This window comes from Ambystoma mexicanum, chromosome 1q (assembly GCF_040938575.1).
Source record: "Ambystoma mexicanum isolate Mex_15411 chromosome 1q, UKY_AmexF1_1, whole genome shotgun sequence".
Lineage (NCBI taxonomy): Eukaryota > Metazoa > Chordata > Amphibia > Caudata > Ambystomatidae > Ambystoma > Ambystoma mexicanum.
The window spans coordinates 1226678075-1226701774 of NC_090922.1; the positions used below are offsets into that span (position 1 = coordinate 1226678075).

Genomic DNA, 23700 nt, shown 5'->3' on the forward strand with positions numbered 1-23700 from the left:
GCGATGAGGAAAAATTCTCCTTTTATTCACCTGTCCTTGACTCATACTCAAGGATTGATTATTTCTTTATTAGTGATACCTTGGGTAGTCAGACTGTGTCCACGAATACACTAGAAAGGGGTATCTCTGATCATGCTTTATTGGATCTGCAGTTAATATTCGACAATGTGGGTGCTAAATCAAGGAGATGGAGAATGCAAGCTAACACACTAAAGGATAATTTGGTTACAGAGGACTTGGATACATTCATTGGACATTACTTTGAGGGAAATTTAGGTTCGGCTGGTATTAGGTCTGTCTGGGATTGTTTTAAGACAGTCTTAAGGGGTGAACTGATAAGTAGGTTTGCCCATGCAAAGAAGAATAATCAGGCAGTGATTAATAATCTGGAGGCGGAGATTAGAGATTTACAGAGGATTTGTGCTAATGATGTTTCAGGTCGTAATAAGCTAAAATTGCATAAATTAGAAAAGGAATTGAGGACTCATATACAAAACCTGGCTGGTAAAAGTATGTTTTATTCGAAACAGAAGTTTTGGGAATCTGGTGATCGGAATGGTAAACTATTGGCTTATAAGCTTAGGGGGTTGGTGACTGATACCTGCGTTTCTTCTATTCAAACTGATGGTGGCATCACTTTACATAGAAATAGGGACATCTATGACTGTTTCAAGGATTTTTATGAAAAACTGTATAGGGAGGACAGTGATCCTACTGTTGATAGATTGGAAGCATTTTTTTGAGAAAATCTCACTCTCTAAATTGACTCTAGAGAAGCACACTTTGCTTGTCTCTGCAATTGAGGTTGCAGAAGTTAGTACGGCCATATCACAAATGAAAGACGGAAAATCGCCGGGTCAAGATGGTATAGTATCGGAATTTTATAAAAAATGTGATGTTCAATTGGCACCTATTTTGTGCGACCTTTATAACGATTTTATAGCATCGGGAATGATGTGTGATTCTATGTGAGAAGCTTTGATTGTTGTGATCCCGAAACCTAATAAGGATCATACTAAGTGTGGAAATTACAGACCTATTTCAATGTTGAATGTAGATCTTAAAATTTTAGTAAAAATTTGGCCCAAAAGGTTAAGGTTATGTGTGGGTGATCTGATTGATGGGTCTCAGGTGGGTTTCATTCCAAGGGGGTATGGCTATGACAATATCAGAACTGTGTTGAATGTGGTTGGTGAGCGTTTTGGTAAAGACTCAAATGAAGTTATAGGGTTTTTTGATGCTGAAAAAGCCTTTGATAAGGTTAACTGGAAGTTTCTGGAATGCACAAGGCTGTCTGTTGTCACCTTTTTTGTTTGATGTGGCGTTAGAACCACTTGCTACTTATATTAGACAATGTGAGATTATAAAAGGAATAATGGTTGGGAAAGTTGAGGTTAAAGTTTTATCGTATGCCGACGATATGCTTCTTATGTTGTCAAATCCTGAAGTGTGTGGTGATGCAATAAAATCGATGTTTCGGGAAGTGGGTGAATTATCAGGGCATAAAGTGAATTGGGATAAAACTTAAGTCTTTCCATTGTCTAGCCAATGCGCTTGTAATGTTTTGCGTTCGTGGAATTATAAGTGGTCACCTGGGGGGGGTTACATATTTAGGGATTCATATTATTGGTGATTTGAGAAAGTTGCTGCAATTAATTTGGACTTGGTAACCACAGATATGTCATTATTAATTAGGAGATGGGAGAGATTGAAATTGAATCTGTGGACCAAGATTAATGCGATTAAAATGGTCCTCTTACCAATGATCTTATATGTTCTCCAGTCCATCCCGTTAATGTTATATAAAAAACAGTTATTAAAAATTGAGAAACTTTTTTCTTCTTTTTTGTGGGGTCCTGGAAAAAGACCTTGTGTTCCAAAGTACATGCTGGTGCAAAAAGTTGAGGATGGGGGATTTGGATTCCCTGATTTAATAAAATACTACAAAGCTTTTTTTACTTAAAAAGAGTTCATATTACTTTAGAGAATGGAATGCAAATGAACCGATTTGGTTGCGCATGGAAAGGGAAATTTGTGCTCCATTTGACCTACGGAACTTATACAGTATGGATAAATTACCCAGTAAGAGACTGAAGTTAATTCCGATAGTGGTAACTAGACAGGTGATCGGGGCATGGTTTAGAGATAATGGACTAAGTTATGGTTTCAGTTCTGATGCTTCTTTATGGCATAACGAAGCATTGCATTCCAGATTGATAATACATTTTGAATTGGATTAGTTGGATAAATAAAGGTATTCTGAGACTGGCGGATGTGATGGATGGGGACCGGTTGTTGAGTTTTGTGGAGTTACAGTAGAGGTGCAGTTTGAGGCAGAGTGAAAGGAATAGATACTTGACTTTAGTGACTATGGTAAACAGTAGGATGGAAATGATGGATGGTTCTATTGGCAAAAAAACTGAGACTAGTAAATTGTTAGAGGGTCCGGAATACAGTGTACGTACTTATATGCAATTCATGCCTATTAATGAGAAATTCCAAGTTGCACGGTCTAGATTGAGAGAAATTTGGTTGGATGATGTTCAGGAGGTAATCTCTGAAGTAGACTGGAAACGTATTCTGAAGGTTAATTTGGATTTGGGACCTGATATGGGTTTACGTTTAATTCGTCAAAAAGTTGTTGGGAAGTTGTATTGGACGCCAGTTAAGATGTTTAAATTGGGGCTACAGCCTAACGATCTTTGTTGGTGTTGTAATGTTGACAGGGGTACTTTGTTGCATTTACTGTGGGATTGCCCGAGAGTGCAGGCGTTTTGGACGGCGGTCATTGATAGGATAGAGTTGATTTTTGATATTGTTTTGCGGAGATCGGCAGTTAATATAAGTGATTAAGTTAATACTCAGGATTTGGAAATCAAGGAAAAAACCTAATGTTGATCAATGGTTGACGGAATTGAATATTTTGACACAATATGATAGGGTTTCATTTCGTAATAAGGATAAGGAAGAGGATTGCAAGAAGCTATGGGGTCCATTTATGGCGCTTTATGATTGATGTGAAGATTGGGTTGCTTTGATAGCTATGGTGCTTGTGGTAAGGTGAGTGGCGTCCCCCCGTTTGTTTTTCTTTTTTTCTTTCTCTCTTTTGTGGTGCCTTTTGTGGATTCCTGTTACTTTGTTGACTGTGTTTCACTAGGGTTGGTCATTTATTGGTCTGAACTATTTGTGATGCTTTTGTTATTCTGTACATATCATTCTTTCTGATTATTGTGAGACATTGTTGTTGATATTTATGTTTTTGTGAAAATTAATACATTGTTTTTGAAAAAAAAAGAAAGGCAAGGAAGAAGAGAGATGGGATGGAAATTAGAGGGTAGAGAAGGGTTAAGTAATGGTTTCTTCATAATAGGAAGAATGGAAGCATGCTTAAAGTGAAAGGGAAAAGTAGAAGTAAAAGGAGAGATATTAAGAAGAGTGGTAAGGTAGGAGACAAGAGAAGGATAAACTTCAGGTATTACAAGAGGGAATAGGATCGGACGGGGAAGCAGTATGATGAGAGCGAGCTATAAGAGAAGAGTTATCAGAAACACTGTGAACTTCGGTCTTTCTGCAGCTGGTCTATCTGGTCAAATCTTGTTGTGGTTTACTGCTTTCCTGACTCACCGCTCTCAGTCAGTCTCTCGACCTCCTTTTCGCTCCAAACCTGTATTCTTGTAGTGCGGAGTCCCCCAGGGATCCGCTCTATCACCAATACTACTCAATATTTATATCAGGCCTCTTCTTCTTCTGATCTCATCTCATGGGTTCCGCTATTATTCCTATGCTGATGATACACAGATTCTGGTCCGCTTGGATCGCAATCGACCCGATATGGTGGCTCGGCTAAGGAGGTGCCTTGAGGATCTGGGATCTTGGATGGCGGCCAATTGGCTAAAGATGAATGGCAATAAAACTGAGGTCCTTGTTGTTGGTACTAATTCCCCTCTCTCGTTCTGGACAACCGACTTCTGTCCTGCATCACTTGGCCCTTTTCTTCTGCCAACCCCCTCAGTTATGAATCTGGGGGTAAAAATTAATTGCTCTCTCTCTATGGATGAGCAGGAGGCAGCGGTATGTATTGCTGGTCACTATAAACTGCGCGTTCTCGGGAAAGTTCTTCCCTTTATTCCGGCCAAATTTCAAGCTTCAGTGGTGGCCGTTATTGTTTTGAGCACAGTGGACTATTGTAACTCATTGTACCTGACCCAGCCACGCTTTCTCGCCAATCGTCTTAAACTTCTTCAGAATGCTGTGGCCAGGGCTATCCTCCATCCCCCTTTTGGGGCTCACATGTCTCCTCTGCTGAAAAAGCTCCACTGGTTGGCTGTTGAGAAGCAGATCTTCTTTAAGTCCATGTCCATCGTGCTTTTTATGAACTAGGGGCAGAATATCTACAAGCGACATTTTCACGCTATGTTCCATCTCGCTGCCTCCGCTCTCAGTCAGCCCTAGTGGTTTCTGTTCGCCGTGACAGACTTTCCCTTATGGGCGGGCGTGCTTTTTCAGTGGTTGCAGCCATGACCTGTAATGCCCTCCCTTTTCCTCTCTGTGCCACGGCTGACCATCCTATGTTTCGCCGCTCTCTGAAAACCTTTCTGTTTTGAATGCTCCGATAAAACTGCTACTTACTTGCTGCCAGCGCCATGATGCCTTGGGGCGTATGTGCGCTTGACAAGTGCTTTTAACGTAAAATAACATAACAGTTAGTGATGGGGCAAATGAGGAGATGGCCGAGGTGGGAGATGGGAGTGTCGAAGAAAAGGAGAACGGAACAATAGCAGCACGAAGAGAAGCAACTTTAGAGGAAAAATAAGTTGCAAAATCAGAGGCGCCAAGAGTAGAGTGAAGCAAATGATCATGGGTGGCAGGTGTAAGAAAATGAGAAACAGACTGAAATAATTGCCTACTGTGTGCAGACGGAGTATGTAAGAGATCTGAATATAGGCACGTTTAGCTAAAAGAGGATGATAGGATGAGAAAGACAGTCAAGTTCAGATTGGAATTTGCACCAACGATGCTCAAGACAACGAAGAACTCGCTGCATTGTGCAGAGATGAGAAGGAAGCCACGGTTGAGGAGGTTTTCGAGAAGGAGAGAAAGAAGAAACATGATAGAGAAAATCACGAGAAGAAGAAAGAAGACACTGCATGGTCCACAGAGCAAGCAGAGAATGCATTTGTGGATGCTGTGACAGGTTGAAGTGTGGTACTTCTTGCAGACGACTGCTGCCAATAACATCGAGAAGAGAATGATTACTTTTGGCAATGAATTCTGGCCGTCCCTTCTGGCATTCATTCATAGCTCGCAACATAGTTGCCTCAGCAATTACATTTATGAAGAATGGTAACGTTTTGCAATTCTGACAGCTACAGTAGGCGCTGCATACAGCAGATGCTTTGGATGATAAAACAAATAGGTTTGGCAGACAGGGCAATTGCTTCCAACACGAAAACAAATATCTAGCCAATTATGTCTACCAAACACATCTAGTAAAACAATATTCTGTAAATTATTTGTGAGAGAGAGCAATCATTTTTGGCATTTACACCCGGGAGTTATAAACGATACTGCCAGTAACTGTTGGTGGGAAAACAGCAGTCACCACGTCTGGTGACTTATTCATGGTGTGCATGAAATAAACCTGGCACACACTTCTGGCGGTTGCAAATTGTAGTTATTTCTGGCTGTATTCTTGGCAGATGTAGCCAAACGTTTAATTTGGAGGCGTTTATAGGGAGTTGCTTTAGGTAGTGAAACTATATCAAAGCAGGCATTGCATTGAAGTAAAGATTGCATCTAGCATGACTGTCAAGATCAGCTCTGCATTTACCAGTGCAGTTGAGCTGTTGAGCTGCTACTACTCATTGCTGATCTGAATGGAAAGGTTGCAGCGAATTATGGCAGAATACGTCAGATTGGGAAGAAACTAATATAGATCAAATGGAGGAAACACTTTCCAAATAAAGAAATAAAACATCACATTATTTAAATTAGTCCTAAAATAACTGACAATTTTAAGACCACTATCAAAATTGATAAAGCAATGTATAGAAGAGATAAAAAAAACAGGATGACTACTCTCACCTACATTAACATTTTCCGTGTACCCGAGTTGTGGTCTATTTTTCAGAATTTTTCTGTCATTTCTTCAGAAAGTTTATTTAAGTAATAAACCCTTAGAAGGCGGGGGTAATATTGGCTCAGGTAATGCCTTGCGGCCTAAGTTACTTAACGTGAGGCCCAGGGCATTACCGGTCCTTGTAATGCCCTTGCCATCCAGAGGTGTATTGCTATAAGCAGCCCGCCATGTTTTCCTAGGTGCTTATAGTATTTTATTTTAATTGAGAAACAACGTTGCGGTCTTCTCAGTGGCCGTTATCGACAAGGAAGACGGGAATGTAGTCCTTTAATCCTTTCTCCCTTTCCATCGTGGCAAGCTCCATAGCCAGACACCAGTGAGGGATGAAGCAGTTGCAGGTAAATGGGGCAGGAGTAGGGCTGTGGGTGGAAAAAAATTTGGGGGTGGTTGTAATGGGTCACATGTTGACTTACCTTTTGCCGTACAGGAAAGATGGCGACCTCCCTCTTCTGAGGAGGTTCGGAATGCAGTCAATGACATGAGATAAAGCCTGCATTCCAAACTTCCTGATTGGCTGGGAGGACCCTCTGCCACACCTGTCAGGTGGCAATATTGATGCAAATGTTATAAAACATGTAAAGCCAGAGGATAGCGAAATCTCCTAACTTTGTGATATACACCTCGTTCGTTTGAAGGAAAATACATCTAACATGTATCCCTAAAATGCATAATATATATGTGTTTGAAAAACCTATCGAATATGTGCGACTTTAGTATTTAAAACAGCATACATGTATTAGTACTGAGTATGTGCAAAAGTTATGAGTGATTACTTTTGCATTTTTGAATTGTGAACATGTTATAAAAAAATGGTACACTACTTTGAATTACATTTGTTTGATTGTTTGTGGGTGTATAAAGAATATAGAATTATAAATTCATTAACATTTTCAATTGAAATAATCTAACCCCAAAAATATAGTTATTTATACATACACGTTTAAAACCCATATTTTTGGAAAGCTGTAAAATGAAATGTTTTTGTATGCTAACGTATGGCAAGTATTGAAGGAAATGCTCAGTACATCTAAGGATACATCCATCATCAAAGATGAGATCCGCATGAGATATTCGGGAGATGCCTAATGTTCTCTCACACCAAATAAGATGGTATTTGCAAAATACAGCGGGCCTAATTACGAGTTGGGTGGTATTCCAGCGGTAAATCGGACAGAATACTGCCCAATTTAATTACCGTCGGATTACAAGTTGCAGTGACGGTCCACAGGACTATATGGGTGTTTTTTTGGCTGAATGAACGCAGCGGTAATTACAGTGCGATAATTCCAACGATTTTGTAGATTTTGTAGCGGAGAGTCGGAGGATTCACCTCAAGCATGATCAGCATGATGCGGAGCAGGAACATTGCCGGTAATTCTGTTACCACCAATTTGTCTGCCATACTTGCAATGAGGCCAAGAGCCTTCCTTCCAGATAAATATAATGACAAGTGCCTGATCAAATCGTTTTACACAATACGAACACGTATTGGCAAAACACATAGTTTAAGTGTTTTGAATGGTATAAATGTCAGTTTTGCCAGTCATCGCCATCTGTGACTATGTCACGTGTTCTTTGTTCTATTATGAGTCCCTTGGAGGCAGTACATGGTGGATCCCCACTGGTCCCTTAGTCCTACCTGGAGCGATTTCAAGGGCCCACAACTCTCAAATTCAGCAAAGAATGCTCACTCGCCCAAGTAGAAATATGTTGTATGAGTTCAGCAATGGTCTCAAAGTCACAAGGACCGATATGGAGCGTGCCAGAGCTGAATATAGCTTTCACGCACCGCCTGGGGTCAGACCTGGTGTTAAACGGCCCGCCAGCCCGAGCTGCGGTAGGCCCGAGCAAAGCCTCCCTGTTGTCTCCCCATGCTAAAAAAAAGGAAAATAAAGCACCACCTGGGGAAGGGCCATGGGTGGCTGGAGCAGCGGGCGGGGATTGTGCATTCTCGCCCACTGTTCCAGCCACCCAACTGACTGAGCGCCCTTCCCCGGGTGCGAATAGAAAATACATAGCAGGCCCAGAAAATATCTGAGTGAGAATTCGCAAACCATCAAAGGCGCAGGGAACAGAGTAATACACCTACAAACAGGAGCCCGACCTGCAGTTTCTGGGACTTGCCATGGCACTGCTTTCTTATCCAAACATGGTGGACAGGCAGGGCTGTTGCTAAGTCTGGAAAGATCCAGGGCTATGCTAATGTCGGACTGTTGGGACTCGGGGCTAGCTAGCCATCTGGTTGTAGCCTCTGAGCTTCTATCAGGGGCTACAACCAAAAGACTGGTCTTTTTGCTGGCTAAAGCCCTGTGAGCCCCCTAACTCCCCCCCCCCGCGCCCCTTAGAAACACCTCTGCAGACATGCTTATTGTAATCTCTGAACACGTGGGTCATGGTACAAGCCGATCACAAGTAGAGAAAAAGCACAACAACTGAAAAGAAGTTCAACTGAGAGCCAAACACATGGGGAGATTTTGAACCCGTTATTGGATGACCTGTAACAAATAAGGTTATTATTGGGAAAAACGACCCCCCCCCCAATCAAAACACACATGGGAAAAGTAGTACCTGCGTAAAAAGCGGCAAAAGCTTTGTGAATTTGTGGGTGTCAGGAAGAACTTCCAGAAAGAGTTGTATTAATTAAATTAATCTTTTATTACATGCTAATATCTAAGCGCGGGACCGGGATTTGAACCTGTGTGGCTCAGCTTGTCTTGCGAAAAATCCGGTATGACAGTGAGTGGAAGCAGTGGAAGCAATAGAAGAGAAAGAGAACCTGTTTTGACCAAGCCAAAGAGTCCAACTAGCTAAAGGGAGGCGGACGGAAGAGGAGATGGCTGTGCCAACTGAGCCGTACCACATAACAGGCCAAGTTAGAGGGAATGGCTGGACCATAGAACCTGCTAGGAACCTGTGCACAAAACCTGGCTGGAGTCATGCCCTAAGAAGAGCAGTTAAGCATAAGCTAGATGGGAGCTGTAGCCCAGATCCTGGTGGCAACAGCAAGGTCTCCAGCCCAACTAAAACATCTTGCAACACTTGAGTACCCACATGGCAGGGAGAAAATCCTCCCAAGTCGTATCCAGGTAGGAAAGGCAGCCCCTACTCGGAGGCACAGAGAAGAACTCCAAGAGCAAGAGAGGAAGTAATTTGACTTACCTCAGGAACTCACTGGCAAGAGGGGCTTGCACCAGTAGCAGACTTGAGCGAACTGCATCATCTAAAGGATAAACACCAAAACAAAGACACAAAGGACCAAAGGAACACAAAGGAACATAACAAAAGTGCACTGGGACACTTCAAAATCCCTGTGCGTGGCTTGGACGCCCAGGTGATTGCAAATAGACTTCACTCAGAACCTCAAGCCCTTTAGAATAGTCCATCACTAAACTTGCTTTATCCCTCACACTGTTACCTTAGTACCTTCCTTTTTTAGTGGCTTCCTTACAAATCAAACATTTCTTCCACCTTTCTCCATATCAAAATAAGGTCCTTGAAACATCCTCCACTGTTTTGCATGCCCTGTGATATCTATCATTTGAAAGATATTACCACCATATCACCAGGTACTAGCATCATTTACCAGATATTTCTGTATGCCACGGTACCCATGCCATTTGCCTGCAAATGAAATTATACTCACATCATGTGCCAGGTTTTGCCATCACATCCACAAATGCTCGCACCATAGTCCATGTCTTGCCATGAAATGCCCAGACACCTTCATTTGGCGGGCATCTGTGATATATGACAAGCACTGCCATCATATGACCTGGCACACTGTAAATGCTGGAGGAGGTATCTGTATTTCAGACCTCTATATGGCAGGGCAAAGGCACAGAACACCCCCGCAAAGGTTCTCTATTATGGTAGAATGGAAGAGAAACCAAGACTTAAGCTCTCAAGAGGCGATGCAGGCAGGTTCTTAAGTACAGTGTTCCCCAAAACCCCCACAAAGTAATGTCCACACACTATGTTAGGTGATAACACAGCTTCTTTATATAAAATAGGGTTTGCTACCCAAAATATATATATATATATATGTATATAAATAATAACACTTTGTACTTGGAATACTTATTCAAAGAATGGCAAATATATGCACTCTATGTGGCATCACACAACAATTACATTCAGTAATAGGTGCAATAACTGCAGACAGCTTTGAATAGGCATGTGAATTCTTAAGTGAGGTGTATCAGCATAGAATAGGGAAGAAAGGCAGGTTAGTTGTGAACAGTAACAGGATGCTTTCTTTAGAATAGATATACAATTATTTGTGAAGATCACCCCCACCTGGGCAACCTGAAAGGGAAGGGTTAGGGTGTAGTGTACCTTGTTTTTTAGAGCCCAGTCCAATAATATTCAATGACCTTCTGGTTTCTTTTAACCCCTTAAGTGCCAAGGACGAGGCTGCTCATACTAGGTCCATTAGGATCATTTTTCCTGCCAGTAAAGGTTCTACCACCCCAAAGTACCTGAGGGGCCACAGGAGAACAGGATCCAAGACGAATCTGGGACCCCTGGATGACTCCTGAGGCTAAAAGATGCTCTTCCTCATTACAGTACCTTTGCTGCCTTGGCAGACGAAGTGGCATGGTTTCTCAGTTTCACTCGACAATTCCCTCCGAGGATGTATCGTACCCCCACTTCGAAGAAGGAGCCACTGGGATGCTGAGTCCACAAGAAAAATAAACCAATGTCTTTCTGAATTGCAGCAGTTTTTCTCTTCGCAGTGCTTTCATTTAGTCAACGATTTCTCGGAATGTAGAGGTCCTGTGAAGATGAAACTTGCTGTGGGCTCCTTAAAGGCTTGGCAGATGAGATTAAGACCCGTGCAACCCTTCAATGACTTCTGGCACCGAAGGCTGCCTAGGTCACTTCTGGTGTTGTCTTTCGGAATATTGCGGTTTTCCAACTTTTGGTTCTTTAGTGCTGCAGCTGCAGGACAGACCTCTGAACGGCTTCTGGCAACCTGGACTCGACGGCTGTAGTGGACCACGCACCCTCAACAAGTCTGGACCCTCGGGATGTCTTTGTTAGCTTCTGGTAGTAGGAAACCAACCAACTGACCTTCCTCTGCACTCAGCGACTCTGAACTCTCTCTGGACTCTTTCTGGCGGGAAAAAAGTCAGTGATGGTGGCAAAGATGTCCCTTTAAATTTTCTTAGGCAGTTTGGAACTTTTCCAGCTCTGGGTGTCCAGCAGCACTATGCCAAGGTATCCTCTCTTCTGGGAGGTAGACAGCAACGACTTCCAGTGGTCACAAAATGCCCCTCCGGACTCCAATGCAATTCTTCGACTTGAGAAGTCTGGGCACTCATCTTCAGGACTCAAGAAGACACCTTCTCCAGACGGCAGGCACAAAGGACCGTCTTTTTAGGGCACTTCAGATGAAGAGCAGCAGTTTGCATGACGGTTCCTGATAACTCCGGGAGAGGTCTGCTTAACAGGCCCTCTCTGGATCAGCCCTTGGAATAACATGGCAGCTTTTGCATTACAAAAAGAAATGCAGCAGCAGATGTTTCCTCCAGCTGGGCTTCAAGGAACGGCTTATTCTTGCTTCAGCTTCAACTTCAACTTCAGCTTGGTAAGTGAGAGGTCCCCAGATATACCCAACTGTTCCCCATTCACTCGGGCTGAGCCAGGCTCAGTCAGCCAATCACGCAGAAGGGATTTCATGCAGGCAGGCAGCCAATCAGGCTCACAAGCATTCAGGCCATTCACTCCACCCAGTCACCCATAACAAAGAATGTGACTGGAGTAAGCAACCAGCCCTTCAGCACACTACACCGCATTCATGTCAGTTTCAGTCAGGGATGTCTCAATAATTGTGTCACGCACACAGAAACCAGACAACTGCAACAGAGAATGTGAGTTGACTCCCAACTCCATTCACACAGGTCCCACCGCTAGGGTGTACCCACAACACACAGCCCCTGGGAAGGCTCTAGTCAGTCTGAAAGGAGGCAGCCCCAGAGCCATCTATGGTATTTGCACCCAGCAGCCAGTCAGGAGGAAAGGGAACAAAGACTATATGGTGTTTCCACCCAACAACCACTCAAGAGGCAGGGAACAGACTCAGGGCTTCCACAGACTTTGGGAAACAAGATAACAGGCAATAGAAACCAAGAGGCCACAGTGGCCATCTTACCTTCTATCAGGAATACATTGATTCCTATGGCCAGGCCTGCGTGTTCCAAAATGGAGGACACTCAGAGACATGGCCAAGTCAGCATGTAGCTTCCTCCTGCTCATATCCTGCTCTGCGGGCAACACACAGGTGCCCAAAAAACAAACATAAGGAGCACAAGGGTGTACCTCCACCCACGGGTGCCATAAGGGTACCCTATGGGTGTTGTTCACAAAAGATAAAATGAAGAGCTGCACTGCCAGAGGTCCAGGCTGGACCTGAGTAACAGAAAACATAAGGAAAACACACACAGAGAAGTGGTAGGACAAGGACTAAGAGGCCATGTCTCTCCATAACGAATTTTCAGCATCACACACAGTTTTTATATGATTGGGATTGCAGAATAGACCACATGTTCCCATTGCATTATTTGACAGAAGTCACAAAACCTCATGTGTATGAGTATCAGAGGAAAACTGGGTTACACTGGAGAATCTGTGGAGCAACCATTAGAGTCAGTGTGAGGAGGTATTCCCCAGAGCTCCCTCTTTGGATTATCCAGGGGTACAGTTAAGGTCAAAAATAGTAAGCAGCCCCGTAACAGATGGGGGAAATATGTTTCATGATCGGTGAGAGTACACCACCAGGGAGAAAACCCAGAGAAAATTGTACCCTTGATCCCTTTTGTGTAAGGTGCAGAATCAGTGGTTCTTTTTCGCTTCAAACAGCATATGGCTGTGGGTTCACGAACAGACCAGGAGGGAAGAAGTCGCACACGAGGTGTGCAAGTTCAGAAAAAGAGCAAAGCCTGGAGCCAAACTGATATTTTATGGCAGATGATCAAATAACATGATGGGAATGCTGGCACTGCGCACCAGCACCGACAGCCCGTAAAGAACATCCACAAAAGCAGGAAAGATGCAACAGAATGTTCCAGGGTACAATCTTGATGCCATCCATGATTGGCAGGGTTTTTACAATGCACAACACCTGTAGGAACATACAAACAATGGCCACTCTAACTGGGAGGAGGCAGAAACATTTAGTAAGATTCCATTATTCAGGCCAAAGCTAATCGGGAAACAGATGCACAAATCATATCCAATCACTAGCAGCACCTGATCATGACGGCATGCCTCAGATGGACAAAGAAGGAGAGATGAAGCTGTATTGGCCGAGACAGAGACAGACAAGACAGAGGCAGAGAGGCAGAGAGACAGAGTGTGGTGTGTGGTGTGTGGTGTGTGTGTGTGTGTGTGTACACCAACTAAGCCAGAGATAGGTGGAGACTAGACTAAAGGGACAGGATAAACTAGGAGGCATGATGAGAACCTCAGCCCAAAGACTGGCAGGTGCCAACCCTTGAGGAGAACATACGGAGTGAAGCTAGCTGGGGTCTGTCACAGTTGATGGATCAATTGACACTACAAAACCAGGTTTGAAGGTTCAAAGGTCCTTCATAGAAAAAGGAAACTAAGTGATTAGACTTAAATGAGGTCAACAAAGAGAATTCAACACAAAAGAACATAGTAATAACCTCAAAATGGTTATTTAATATTTGGTCAAACATTCCACCACCCAAAAACCGGTGAAAAATAAAAGAACAATTCACCAAATGCAGTGAAATAGCCGCAACTAAGTGGGTGGGTCCTTCATACTTCCTCCCATTCTATCTTGGGTTCTGCAAATGTCACTCACAGTGTCTGGGTTTACATGTTTCTCTACTTCTTTCTTGAAAGTAGCAGTCAATGATTTTGCTTACATAGATTTCAGGATGTTCAACTTCTCCTCAAAATATAGAGGTACCACCACCCTTGTGTCCAGGGTTTCTGAAATGGGTTCAGTTATCAGATTAATATATCCTTTGCTGAACAGCAGTGGGACCCGAGGGTGTTGATCTTAATCCCTTGACATGCTGTATGAGTGAGACCTCGTTGGGTATGACTTTCCCACCAAGCTAGGAGTCTCCCTAGAGATTTAGGTCTGGCCCAGCCCTCGCTTGTCTTATTTTTCTCTCTGGTCACCGCAACCTCTCAGTTGCTGTATTTATTTTCCACTCTGGCCTTCACAACCTCCCCATATGTAGTTCTCTTCTACCTCCTTTGCGCCTCTATGTTTCGCAATGGTCTGTTCTTGCTCTCCTCCCTTCTAACAAATTATCTGGTCTTCTCTTCCTCCTCTAATTCTCTCTTTGTCTAAGTCTCTCCATTATCTCCTGCTGATGTTCTATCCTCATCATTGGAACTGCTCATTTGCCCCTCTGCCACCTCATCTCCTCCCCTCCTTAGTATCGGTCTCTCCTCCTTTTCACCTTTATCACTTTATCTCCTTCTCTCCGTAATGATGGCTCCCTCTTAACATTGCTCACCTTCACAGCTATATCTCCAACTGTCACCCACTTCTGAATGTGGAATTCCCTTCTTCTGCCAAACTCCACCTATCCTCCTGCTCCTCCTCAGCTACCACTTCTCAAGCACTTTACCTCTTGGTGGTCTGCACACACTGCCCTTCTCCTCTCACCTACACCTCATAACTCACACATGGCTTATTTCTGCTAGCTCTCCTTTACGCTCCATAGACTGCTGAAGGGCTTAAGAAACTTCAGCTGGTTGTAACTCACAAGAGAGCACTGGGATTGGTGCTCCTATTGTAGGACTACATATTTCCCATCTGTGTTTAATTGGCAAGTGGACCCCAGAACGATTTACTTTTAAAATTCTCATCAAGCCTGGATATTGGACGCGTATGGCCTTCAGCTGTGGTTGCTAGCATCCCGTGTTAATTCTTTTGTTGTTCTTTCCCAGTTGGGAAAATGCATGAGTCTTCAGTCTGTGAAGGAATTCACATGCTCTTGATTGGAGTGCTTGCGAGGGGCCATGCAAGTGCTGCTTGCTAATTGAGAGTGTTGTTCAAACCATGTTTATGCATTTTATTCCTGGATTCTACAGATGCCTGCAAGAGTGGGTCCATGGCCCTGCAAAGTCCTACCAGCCCACCTTTGATGTCAGTTTGAAAGGCTATTTTCCAAGCGGACAAGGATCTATAAATCTTCTATACATGTCAGTATATTCCCTCAACTAAGCTTCCTTTTAAATTTAACTTGTGATATTGTTGATCTCTTCTCAAGTGTTCTCCATACTCGCAACTCATTTTTGTATCTCTCCCTCAGCATATAAGCAACATTGACAATAACCATTAAGATTCTCCATTCCATGAATCACTTCGATTTACCACGTCTTAATGCCTCTTGTTGCCAAAGACAACATTGGTGATGCATGGTTGTGGTAAATGTGTGCTAAATATGTATTATTAAGCCTATTATTTGACTATATAAACTCCATGAGAGGTCAGACTGAATGGAGGGAAAAATATATATCACTGATTTGCTTCGATTTTTGCTACAAAAATTTGAAGAGAATCAATGGGGCACATATATTAAAAAAAATATATATGTGCCCAAGTTCAAACACTTGTTTGATCACAAAAAGTTAAATAGTTATACAAATACTGCACATAAATAAACCCTGCAGATAACACATATATGCAGCTGCAAGGTGGTCAAACTATGGCTTACAGTCCCCACTTACATTAAGCTATTTCAGCATTATTAGCTTATTATTAGTTCTGATCTGGGTTCAGCCTGCTGGTCAAAGACATATTTTCACCCTTCCTAGGTGTGCAAATTGAAAATATTCAAACTGGGGAAAAAAACGTAGTAGGTACCACTATAGAATATTACAACTGCAAGTACAGAAACAGCATGCTCCTCACCTTAGTAACACTTATAGATTTAACAATTTCATTCTGGCCCCTCCACACCACACAACACCATCACGGGCCACAGCTAACCCATGATACTGAACATATGCTTTGCTTCTAACTACTACCAATGAGGAGATTATGGGAAACACACGTATTTTGTATTTACACAAGTCTAAGGGGCCCATATGTGAGACCCACATAATCCTTGTGATTGTTCTTGATGAAGGGAAGCCATGGTATGTTGGTATATGGTTGCTATGTGGTATTACGAATTATCCAAAAAGCTTGTGATAAGAAATAATTTGCAGATTAACAGAATCACTAATAGTACGGTGGTATTCATTTTACAAATCACAACATTCCGATTTGCATTCCTTACCTTCGAGGTGAGTGAGAAGAGCCATCATCCAACAATTGAATCCTTTCTACGTTAGCATTTTCTTCAATAACACCGGCTGCAAAAAAACCAAATTTTTATTAGCGAGTTGCTGTTCATGCAGGTCATTGATTCAGAGCTAATGTATCAGAAATAAATACACTTGCTGTCTTCTCACAGTTCCATTTATTTCATGGAGGATTCGCAATTATCTTCAACATTAATCTCGGATGGGAAGAATCTCACTTAAGACCAGTACAGCTATTCACTCACTGACAAACTGAACATGCTATGATTTGAACAAATAATGATGAGATCTACCCATTTATGTGGCACAACATGGATCATGTTTTGTTGATGTCCTCTTAGCTGCCTAATGCCCCACCCCCAGATGTAATCTCTTTTGATCACAGTTAATTCCTCTTACTATTATTATTATTATTCCATTCACTGTTCCTCATTCCATGACCATTAAAACCGGACTCTGAAATGGAGTAAGCATGCTAAATATGACATTGCATTGTAGTATAAATATTACTTCTATACTGCCCAATTGGAATAGTTCTAAAGCTGTTACTATTTCCCTCACTGTCAATTTCTCCAAAAGGCTCTCCTCAGCCACTAAAATACTTGTTCAGCAGAAAAACACGAGCCCTTTGAGCCTTTGATCTTCCATCTTGAATTCGGATCCCCATTGGATACTGTTCATGTATGTCTTACAGAGATGTTGATCCCCAATATTGCCTTAGTCATTAACTCTTCCTTTAAAATGTTTTTGTAGATCTTCTGCATGGCTCTTCAGTCTTGGCCTATATCCCCCTGACTAGTAATTAACCAGATGGACAGTGGCCCCAGCCTTTAGCAGTGTCCACTGTCCCTGTTGCAACAATTAGGCAAAAGGACTGTGGCACATTAGCCATGTCCAATATCCCTCCTACTGATAAAACTTCTCCAGGGCCTACAGTGGTGGCCACTGTCCATATTGCATCATTTAGTTAAAAAAAAAAGACCATGGCCAATGCTAGGGAAAATTCTCAAGAATGTGCCAATTCCCTTCACCTTAGAGACCCCCAGCAACTTTGCTGGATTTTGAGGACTTGATTTTTTTACCTGGAGAGAGTGTGAGCCTTTTTTTCCAACTCTCTCATGTATTTTGATACGTTTTACTCTTGTGTTTTCTTTGGTTATGGCTTTTTAGACAACTCCATAGGCATCATCTTTTCATGTGTGTCACACAGCACCCTCAGTGCAGTGGCACAGGGAAACCTTTACAGGCTTTCCCAAGGTTTAAAAACCTTCTCTGGGATAAACTACCGTTTCCCAGAGTAAGTAAGTAAGTGAAATTGACTTTACTAGTCTTTTTAAATTCCTAGACCCAGCACGCCCGATCTTAGTATAGAGTGCTGGAGGGGTTACCTAGTATGCCCTATGTCTAGAAACTCATTTAACAGTCAAATGCGACCCTTTCCTCTCGAAATGGTTCGTGGCAGTGGTTTTACGACAAACTACCATGATTTTTCCTGACCGCGACCACCGGTAGCGTTAAATCACAGGAGCCATTTTTTTCAAGATGGCATGTGACCCTCCTTTGTTTAAACAGGTCTCGGTCTTCTTTTTTCGCCATTTCTTTTTGGAAAGGTCCTTTTAGAGTTTGTCTATGTGCGCAAAACCAGGTTTGGTTCCTTTGTTCATTTGCCTTTGGCGCGCTTCAGGACTGAAGACCGCCACTGGCGCCCGAGTGCTTGGGTGGGCAGGAAGCGAGGGAGGTGCCCGAAACTCCCTGTGCTTAGTCTCCTAGGAGACCTAAATGCACTCCGGCGTGATTGGCTGGCTGACTGTCCGGCAAGGACAGCCACCCTGCTGGGTAAGCGACAGCTAGGCTGGAATGAATGAAGAGAACTGAATAAAAGGCAAGTCTCTTGGCTTGGAAGACAGAGTGGACCACTAGAACAAAAGAACCAAAGACAAGCTTGAAGAAGACGCTGCTGCAACTCCTGGACAGTTGGTTTGCCCGGTGAAGCCCTGCTGCAGGTCCGAATTGCTAAGTTCATCTCAACAGAGAAGCCCGGCAAGGACAACTTCTCCCTTTGAGTTGATGGGACCAATCAACTCGACACTAAGCCACTTGGATACCATTCTCGGAGCTTGTTGTATTTTCCTCAGAGTGCTGCAGGAAACTGAATAACTAGGGACAGGGACACCAGTTTGTCTGCTTTACAACAGCCACCGGAATCGAAGATTTGCCAGTTGCCAGCTCTGCAACCAGTCGCAGTGCAGGTGTCCCCAGACATCCTCCCTCTAGTCCCCACGACTGAGGCTCAGGAACAGCAAGATTTGCAGGAACTTCCCGGAACAAACGTCTTCAGTTGCACTAACTTCTTCAGTTGTAAGGTACTGTGAAACAAGACAGAGTACTTACCTCTCGCGGTGAAAGTGCTTGAAACTTTCCCAACTTGCAGGCCTAATCAGCTTGTGACCCAACATATGATTCTTTCTTTTACTAACTACTTCTGAGAACTTTGGCAAAGACTTTTCCATTCAACTACCAGAACTGCTTTATCCTCTACACGACTTTAGCCCATTGACTTTGGCCTGACCTATTGCATTGAATTAACTTCTCTGGTGAACACAAAGTATTTGCACTGTCTAAGAGTAACTGTAACCTTCTTTTTATTAAACTATGCCTTTTTGCTCCTACTTCAAAGTACTCTGAATGCCATTTTGCTCCTCCTTCAAAGTTGTTTTCCTCAGTAACGTACAGTATAAAGTACTGAAGTATATTTGTGTGTAATATAGATTGCCTCCTTCTAGTGAATGTTTTATAACCGACAGTGAAATAAATTAATAAGTGTTTTACCAAGAAACCTTGAGTGTAAGAGTTTATTTGAATACTTGTGATTGTTTACTTCTGTGTAACATCAGTACAGCTCACATTCCCCTCTTGAGATAAGCCTGGCTGCTCAGCAACACTACCAAAACTGTGTAGTACAGACTTATACCAAAAGTTGGTTTGCTTACACCTGTAGTCCTAGTTGTGTGTAGTGGTCCCAAAGGGTACAGCTTACAAGCTCGGCCTAACACTGGTGGCAAGTGGTGAGGAAAAATTATAGAGTTTTTACATTGAGAGTTTTGCTTTACCTTTGTTCAAATAGTAACCTTCACAAGGCTAAGCACCACTAGAAAAGCAATTTTGTCATGCCTGATATGGATATCTTCAGACAGGAAGCCCTGATCATTTTAACAGTAGATCAACTGACGGAAATGTGTAATGTGTAAGGTCAGGAATCTCCCTGTTAAAGGAAAGAAAAATGAATTGAAGGATTGTTGAATTTGCAAAGTCTGAGAAGTGGGTCTGTTACATCTACTCCTTCAGCAAATGTGGAAAATGATGATGAGGATGATAATGATTCAGAGTCTAACTCTAATGTTATTGAAGAGTCAGAAGAGTTAGAGGAGTCTCAGGATGTGAGCCCCTCTGCACCTCAACAAGCTCTTGGGCCTCAACCTTTAGCCACAGGGACCCTACCAGGTCTAGTACTGAGTCCAGAATTTGTCTCTCTTGAAAAGATGAGTTAGAGTTCAAAAGGCTCCAAATGCAAACTGAAAGTAAACATCAAGAACTCAAGGGAAATGGAAATACAACATGCTCTTGAAATAAAGAAATAGTCCCTTGAAAATATTTCTATCCCAGAGTCTTCTAGGTGTTGCAGTCCTAAGAGACCTTGTATGCCTAAGGAAGCTGTGAGTAAGTATGAGGTGAGGCTTGATATTATGTATTGGGTGGCTGCTTTTGTGTAAAACTAAGGGATTTAGGGTTTCACAGGGAATCAGTTGATTCCTTGGCTTTTGTCTAGGCTCCCCCAGGTTGCAACTGAAGCTGTAATGGAGGTGGGGTAACTTGAAAGACTGGAATATTAGAGTGTGAAGCTTGCTTTAATAGCTGGATTTGGGAAAACTCCTTACCAGTACCTTATGAGGTTTACGACCCTCAAAAATCATGATGGTACCTCTTGGGCTACCTGGGTGTGTGAATGTTTGAAGAACTCAGATGGTAGGGTAAAGGGTTACAGAGTTAACACTTTTGAAGGAATGAGAAAACTATTTTTGTTAGAATCTATTTTTGATGCCTGCTCTCCTGAGCTTAGACAGAATTTTGCTGACTCTAACGAGATTGATCCCAAGAAACTAGCAAAGGGTGCTGACTAGTGGGTTGCCAACAGGGCTACTCACAAGGATTCAGGGGCAACTCAAAAAAAGGATAAAGGGAAGCAGCAAATGAAAGATGGCAAATAGAATTCTAATACCTCCAATCCAAAAGAGGGCTCCAGACCGAAAAAGGGTAAGGCACAAGGGAAACCAATCAGGCTAGTGACACCTCTGGTGTCAAACCAGAGGGAGGTCAGCAGAAGCCCCCATTTGTCAAAACATTTGGAAAATGTTATGCTTGTGGGTCAACTGACCATGTGAAAGGGGATCCCAGATGCAAGGGTAAACCTTCAGGGGTCCGCACTGCCTTCTTAGCCTTTTCCCCAGAGGGAGAAGTTCATATGGCAAGTGGAAACTTTCAAGTGCTGGCTGAAGACCCCATTGGAGTCTCTGCCAGTGCTGTAGCGTCCCTGGGTCTGTGGGAACAGCATCATTTGGATGTCTATAATTCGATTCCAGATAACACAAAAGAATATTACGAGGACAGTGTACTTGTACATGGTCAGGAGTCCCCTGCCATTAGAGACACTGGTGCCAGCATTACATTGGTGGATGAAAATTTTCGAAACCTGAGGATGTTCTGAAGGCACCCAAAGGCCTCACTAAGCTTGCTGGAGGCCCTGTCCAAATGCTTCCAAGACTACTAGCTCTCATCCAGTGCAACAACATGACTGTCAGAATACCGGTCAGTGTACAAAGTGAGGTGTCTGGGAGAGTCCAGCTGGAGAATGACTTAAAAACCCTTGGAGTTGTATCAGGCACCCCCAGGCCTCCCAGTAAATGGCAACAGGAGCAGACAAAGAAGGCCAGAGAGAGTACCTTAAAAGACTCTCAAGAGGTTGTTACAGGAAAACCTATAACACCCAGTCCACAGGAAATGCCAACTTCCATTTCCCAGAAAGAGACAAAGGGGAAACCCAAGGTCTCAAGGAAAAAAGCAAGATAGCACTCCTGTGCATCCAACAAGGACATCCCCGAGAGGACTGTCCAAAGTCACACCTGTGACTGCTCCACCAGCTGAGGCAGAGTATGAGACACAACCAGGAGAAGTTGAATCAGCTGCTGAAGATTCAGAGCCATAAGAAGACCTTCCCCCGTTGGAGATCTGCATACTAAAGACCATCCTGAGCTGCAGTCTTTACTGACAGAAGGTGGCCCCTTTAGGGCAGACTTCAGCAGAGGTCAAAGAGACTGTCCTACTCTTGAAGAACTTCGGCAACAGGCAGCTTCCCAGCTGGACGGGCAAGATCCAGGGAAGCACAGGTTGTACTGGGAGGATGGCCTCTTCTACTGTGAAGCTACTGAGTCTATCCCAGGGGACTACAGAAGACTTGTAATGCCTCAGGAAATAAGACACCAGTTCCTACAGTTAGTCCATGAGATTCCTTTACCTGGTCACTTAAGTTTTAAGAAGACCAAGGAAAGGATTTCTCTGTATTTCTACTGGCCTAAGTTGGGGTCTGATGTAGATAAATTCTGTAGGAGCTGTCACACTTGTCAGACATCGGCCAAGAATGGAGCCAAGAATGTGGCACCCAGTGGTGGGAGTCCCTTTTGAGAGGGTAGGAATCCACATTGCAATCAAGTTATATTGGTTGTAGCAGACCATGCTACGAGGTATCCTGAAGCCATACCTATGAGGACTGTTACTGCTCAGGCAGTTGCTAAGGCACTACTTGGTATTTTTTACCAGGGTAGGTTTTCCTAAGGAAGTCATCTCTGACAGGGGATCAAACTGTATGTCCCACTACATGCAGGCCATGTGGAAAAACTGTGGAGTGACTAAGTTCTCAACTGCCTACCATCCCCAGACAAATGGGTTGGTAGAGAGGTTTAATAGAACTATGAAGAGCATGATAGGTGCTTTAGAGGAACCCCTTAGAAGAAAGTGGGGCCTTCTACTGCAATGCCTTCTCTTTGCTTATAGAGAAGTTCCTCAGGAGGGAGTTGGATTTAGTCCCTTTGAGCTTCTCTATGGTCAACCAGTTAGAGGTCCATTGGCCCTAATTAAGGAGCGGTTGGAGAGTTCTCCTTCCTCCAAGCCAGTGAGAGTCACCGACTATTTGCTAGGTCTATGGAGGTGAATGACACGTATGATGACAGAAGCATCTGATAACTTGAAAGCAAGTCAGGCTCTCGTGAAGCATTGGCATGACCAGAAGACCAACATGGTTGAGTTTTCTCAAGACCAGCTTGTTCTAGTTATGGTATCTACAAGGCAAAGGGCCTTACAGGACAAATGGATTGGACCCTTCAAGGTTGCGGGAAAACTTGAAGAGGTCAATTATTTGGTGGACTTAGGCAACCCTACGGAGGCCCTAGGGTCTTTTACACCAACCGTCTAAAAGTCTATGTCTCTAGACCAGAAGTGGGAGCTTTGCTTCTAGCCTCAGCTCAGGAGGAGGAGTAGGAGAAGAGTGAACCTCCACCAGACCTCCTCAGGGGAGACGCTTTAGATGGGAAGATAGAAGGAGTTAATCTCTCTTCTAATCTGACACAGGAACAGCAGGAGGAGTGCACATCTCTGTTAAATCAATTTGCCTCTCTGTTTTCAGTATCACCAGGCTTGACCCCTTGGGGCCAGCATGATATTCTCACTGGTGACTGTTTTAAAGTTAAAAGCAGAGGTTACAGGATTTCAGACCATGTAAGAACCCACATAAAGGAAGAGGTCAACACGATGCTTGATCTCGGGGTAATAGAGCTATCTACCAGGCCATGGTCAAGTCCAGTTGTACTAGTGCCAAAGGCCGGATCCAAGGAGTTGAGATTCTGTGTGGACTATAGAGCTCTTAATGCAGTCAACAAGACAGATGCCCATCCTTTAACTAGGGCAGATGAACAGGTGGACAAACTTGGTTCAGCCAAGTACCTCAGTACATTTGACCTTACGTCTGGCTATTGGCAAATAGCTCTGACAAACCATGCCAAGGAGGAAACTGCATTTTCAACCCCAGCAGGCGCAGGCCTCTACCAGTTTAAGGTAATGCATTTTGGACTAAAGAATGTGCCTGCTACATTCCAAAGGCTGGCTAATCAAGTTCTGAATGGGATGGAGGACTTCTGCATGGCCTACTTGGATGA

At 43.4% G+C, this 23700-nt stretch overlaps 1 protein-coding gene across 3 annotated transcripts in view; it reads right to left on the reverse strand.

Annotated features, from left to right (window-relative positions):
- The window catches only part of UBE2U (ubiquitin conjugating enzyme E2 U), a 727435-nt gene that overhangs the window by 209900 nt on the left and 493835 nt on the right, over nt 1-23700 (reverse strand). For all 3 annotated transcript variants that reach the window (XM_069641994.1, XM_069641992.1, XM_069641995.1), the window contains one exon: nt 16414-16489. In XM_069641994.1, the coding sequence (XP_069498095.1) occupies nt 16414-16489 (76 nt within the window). The remainder of the gene's footprint in view (nt 1-16413; nt 16490-23700) is intronic.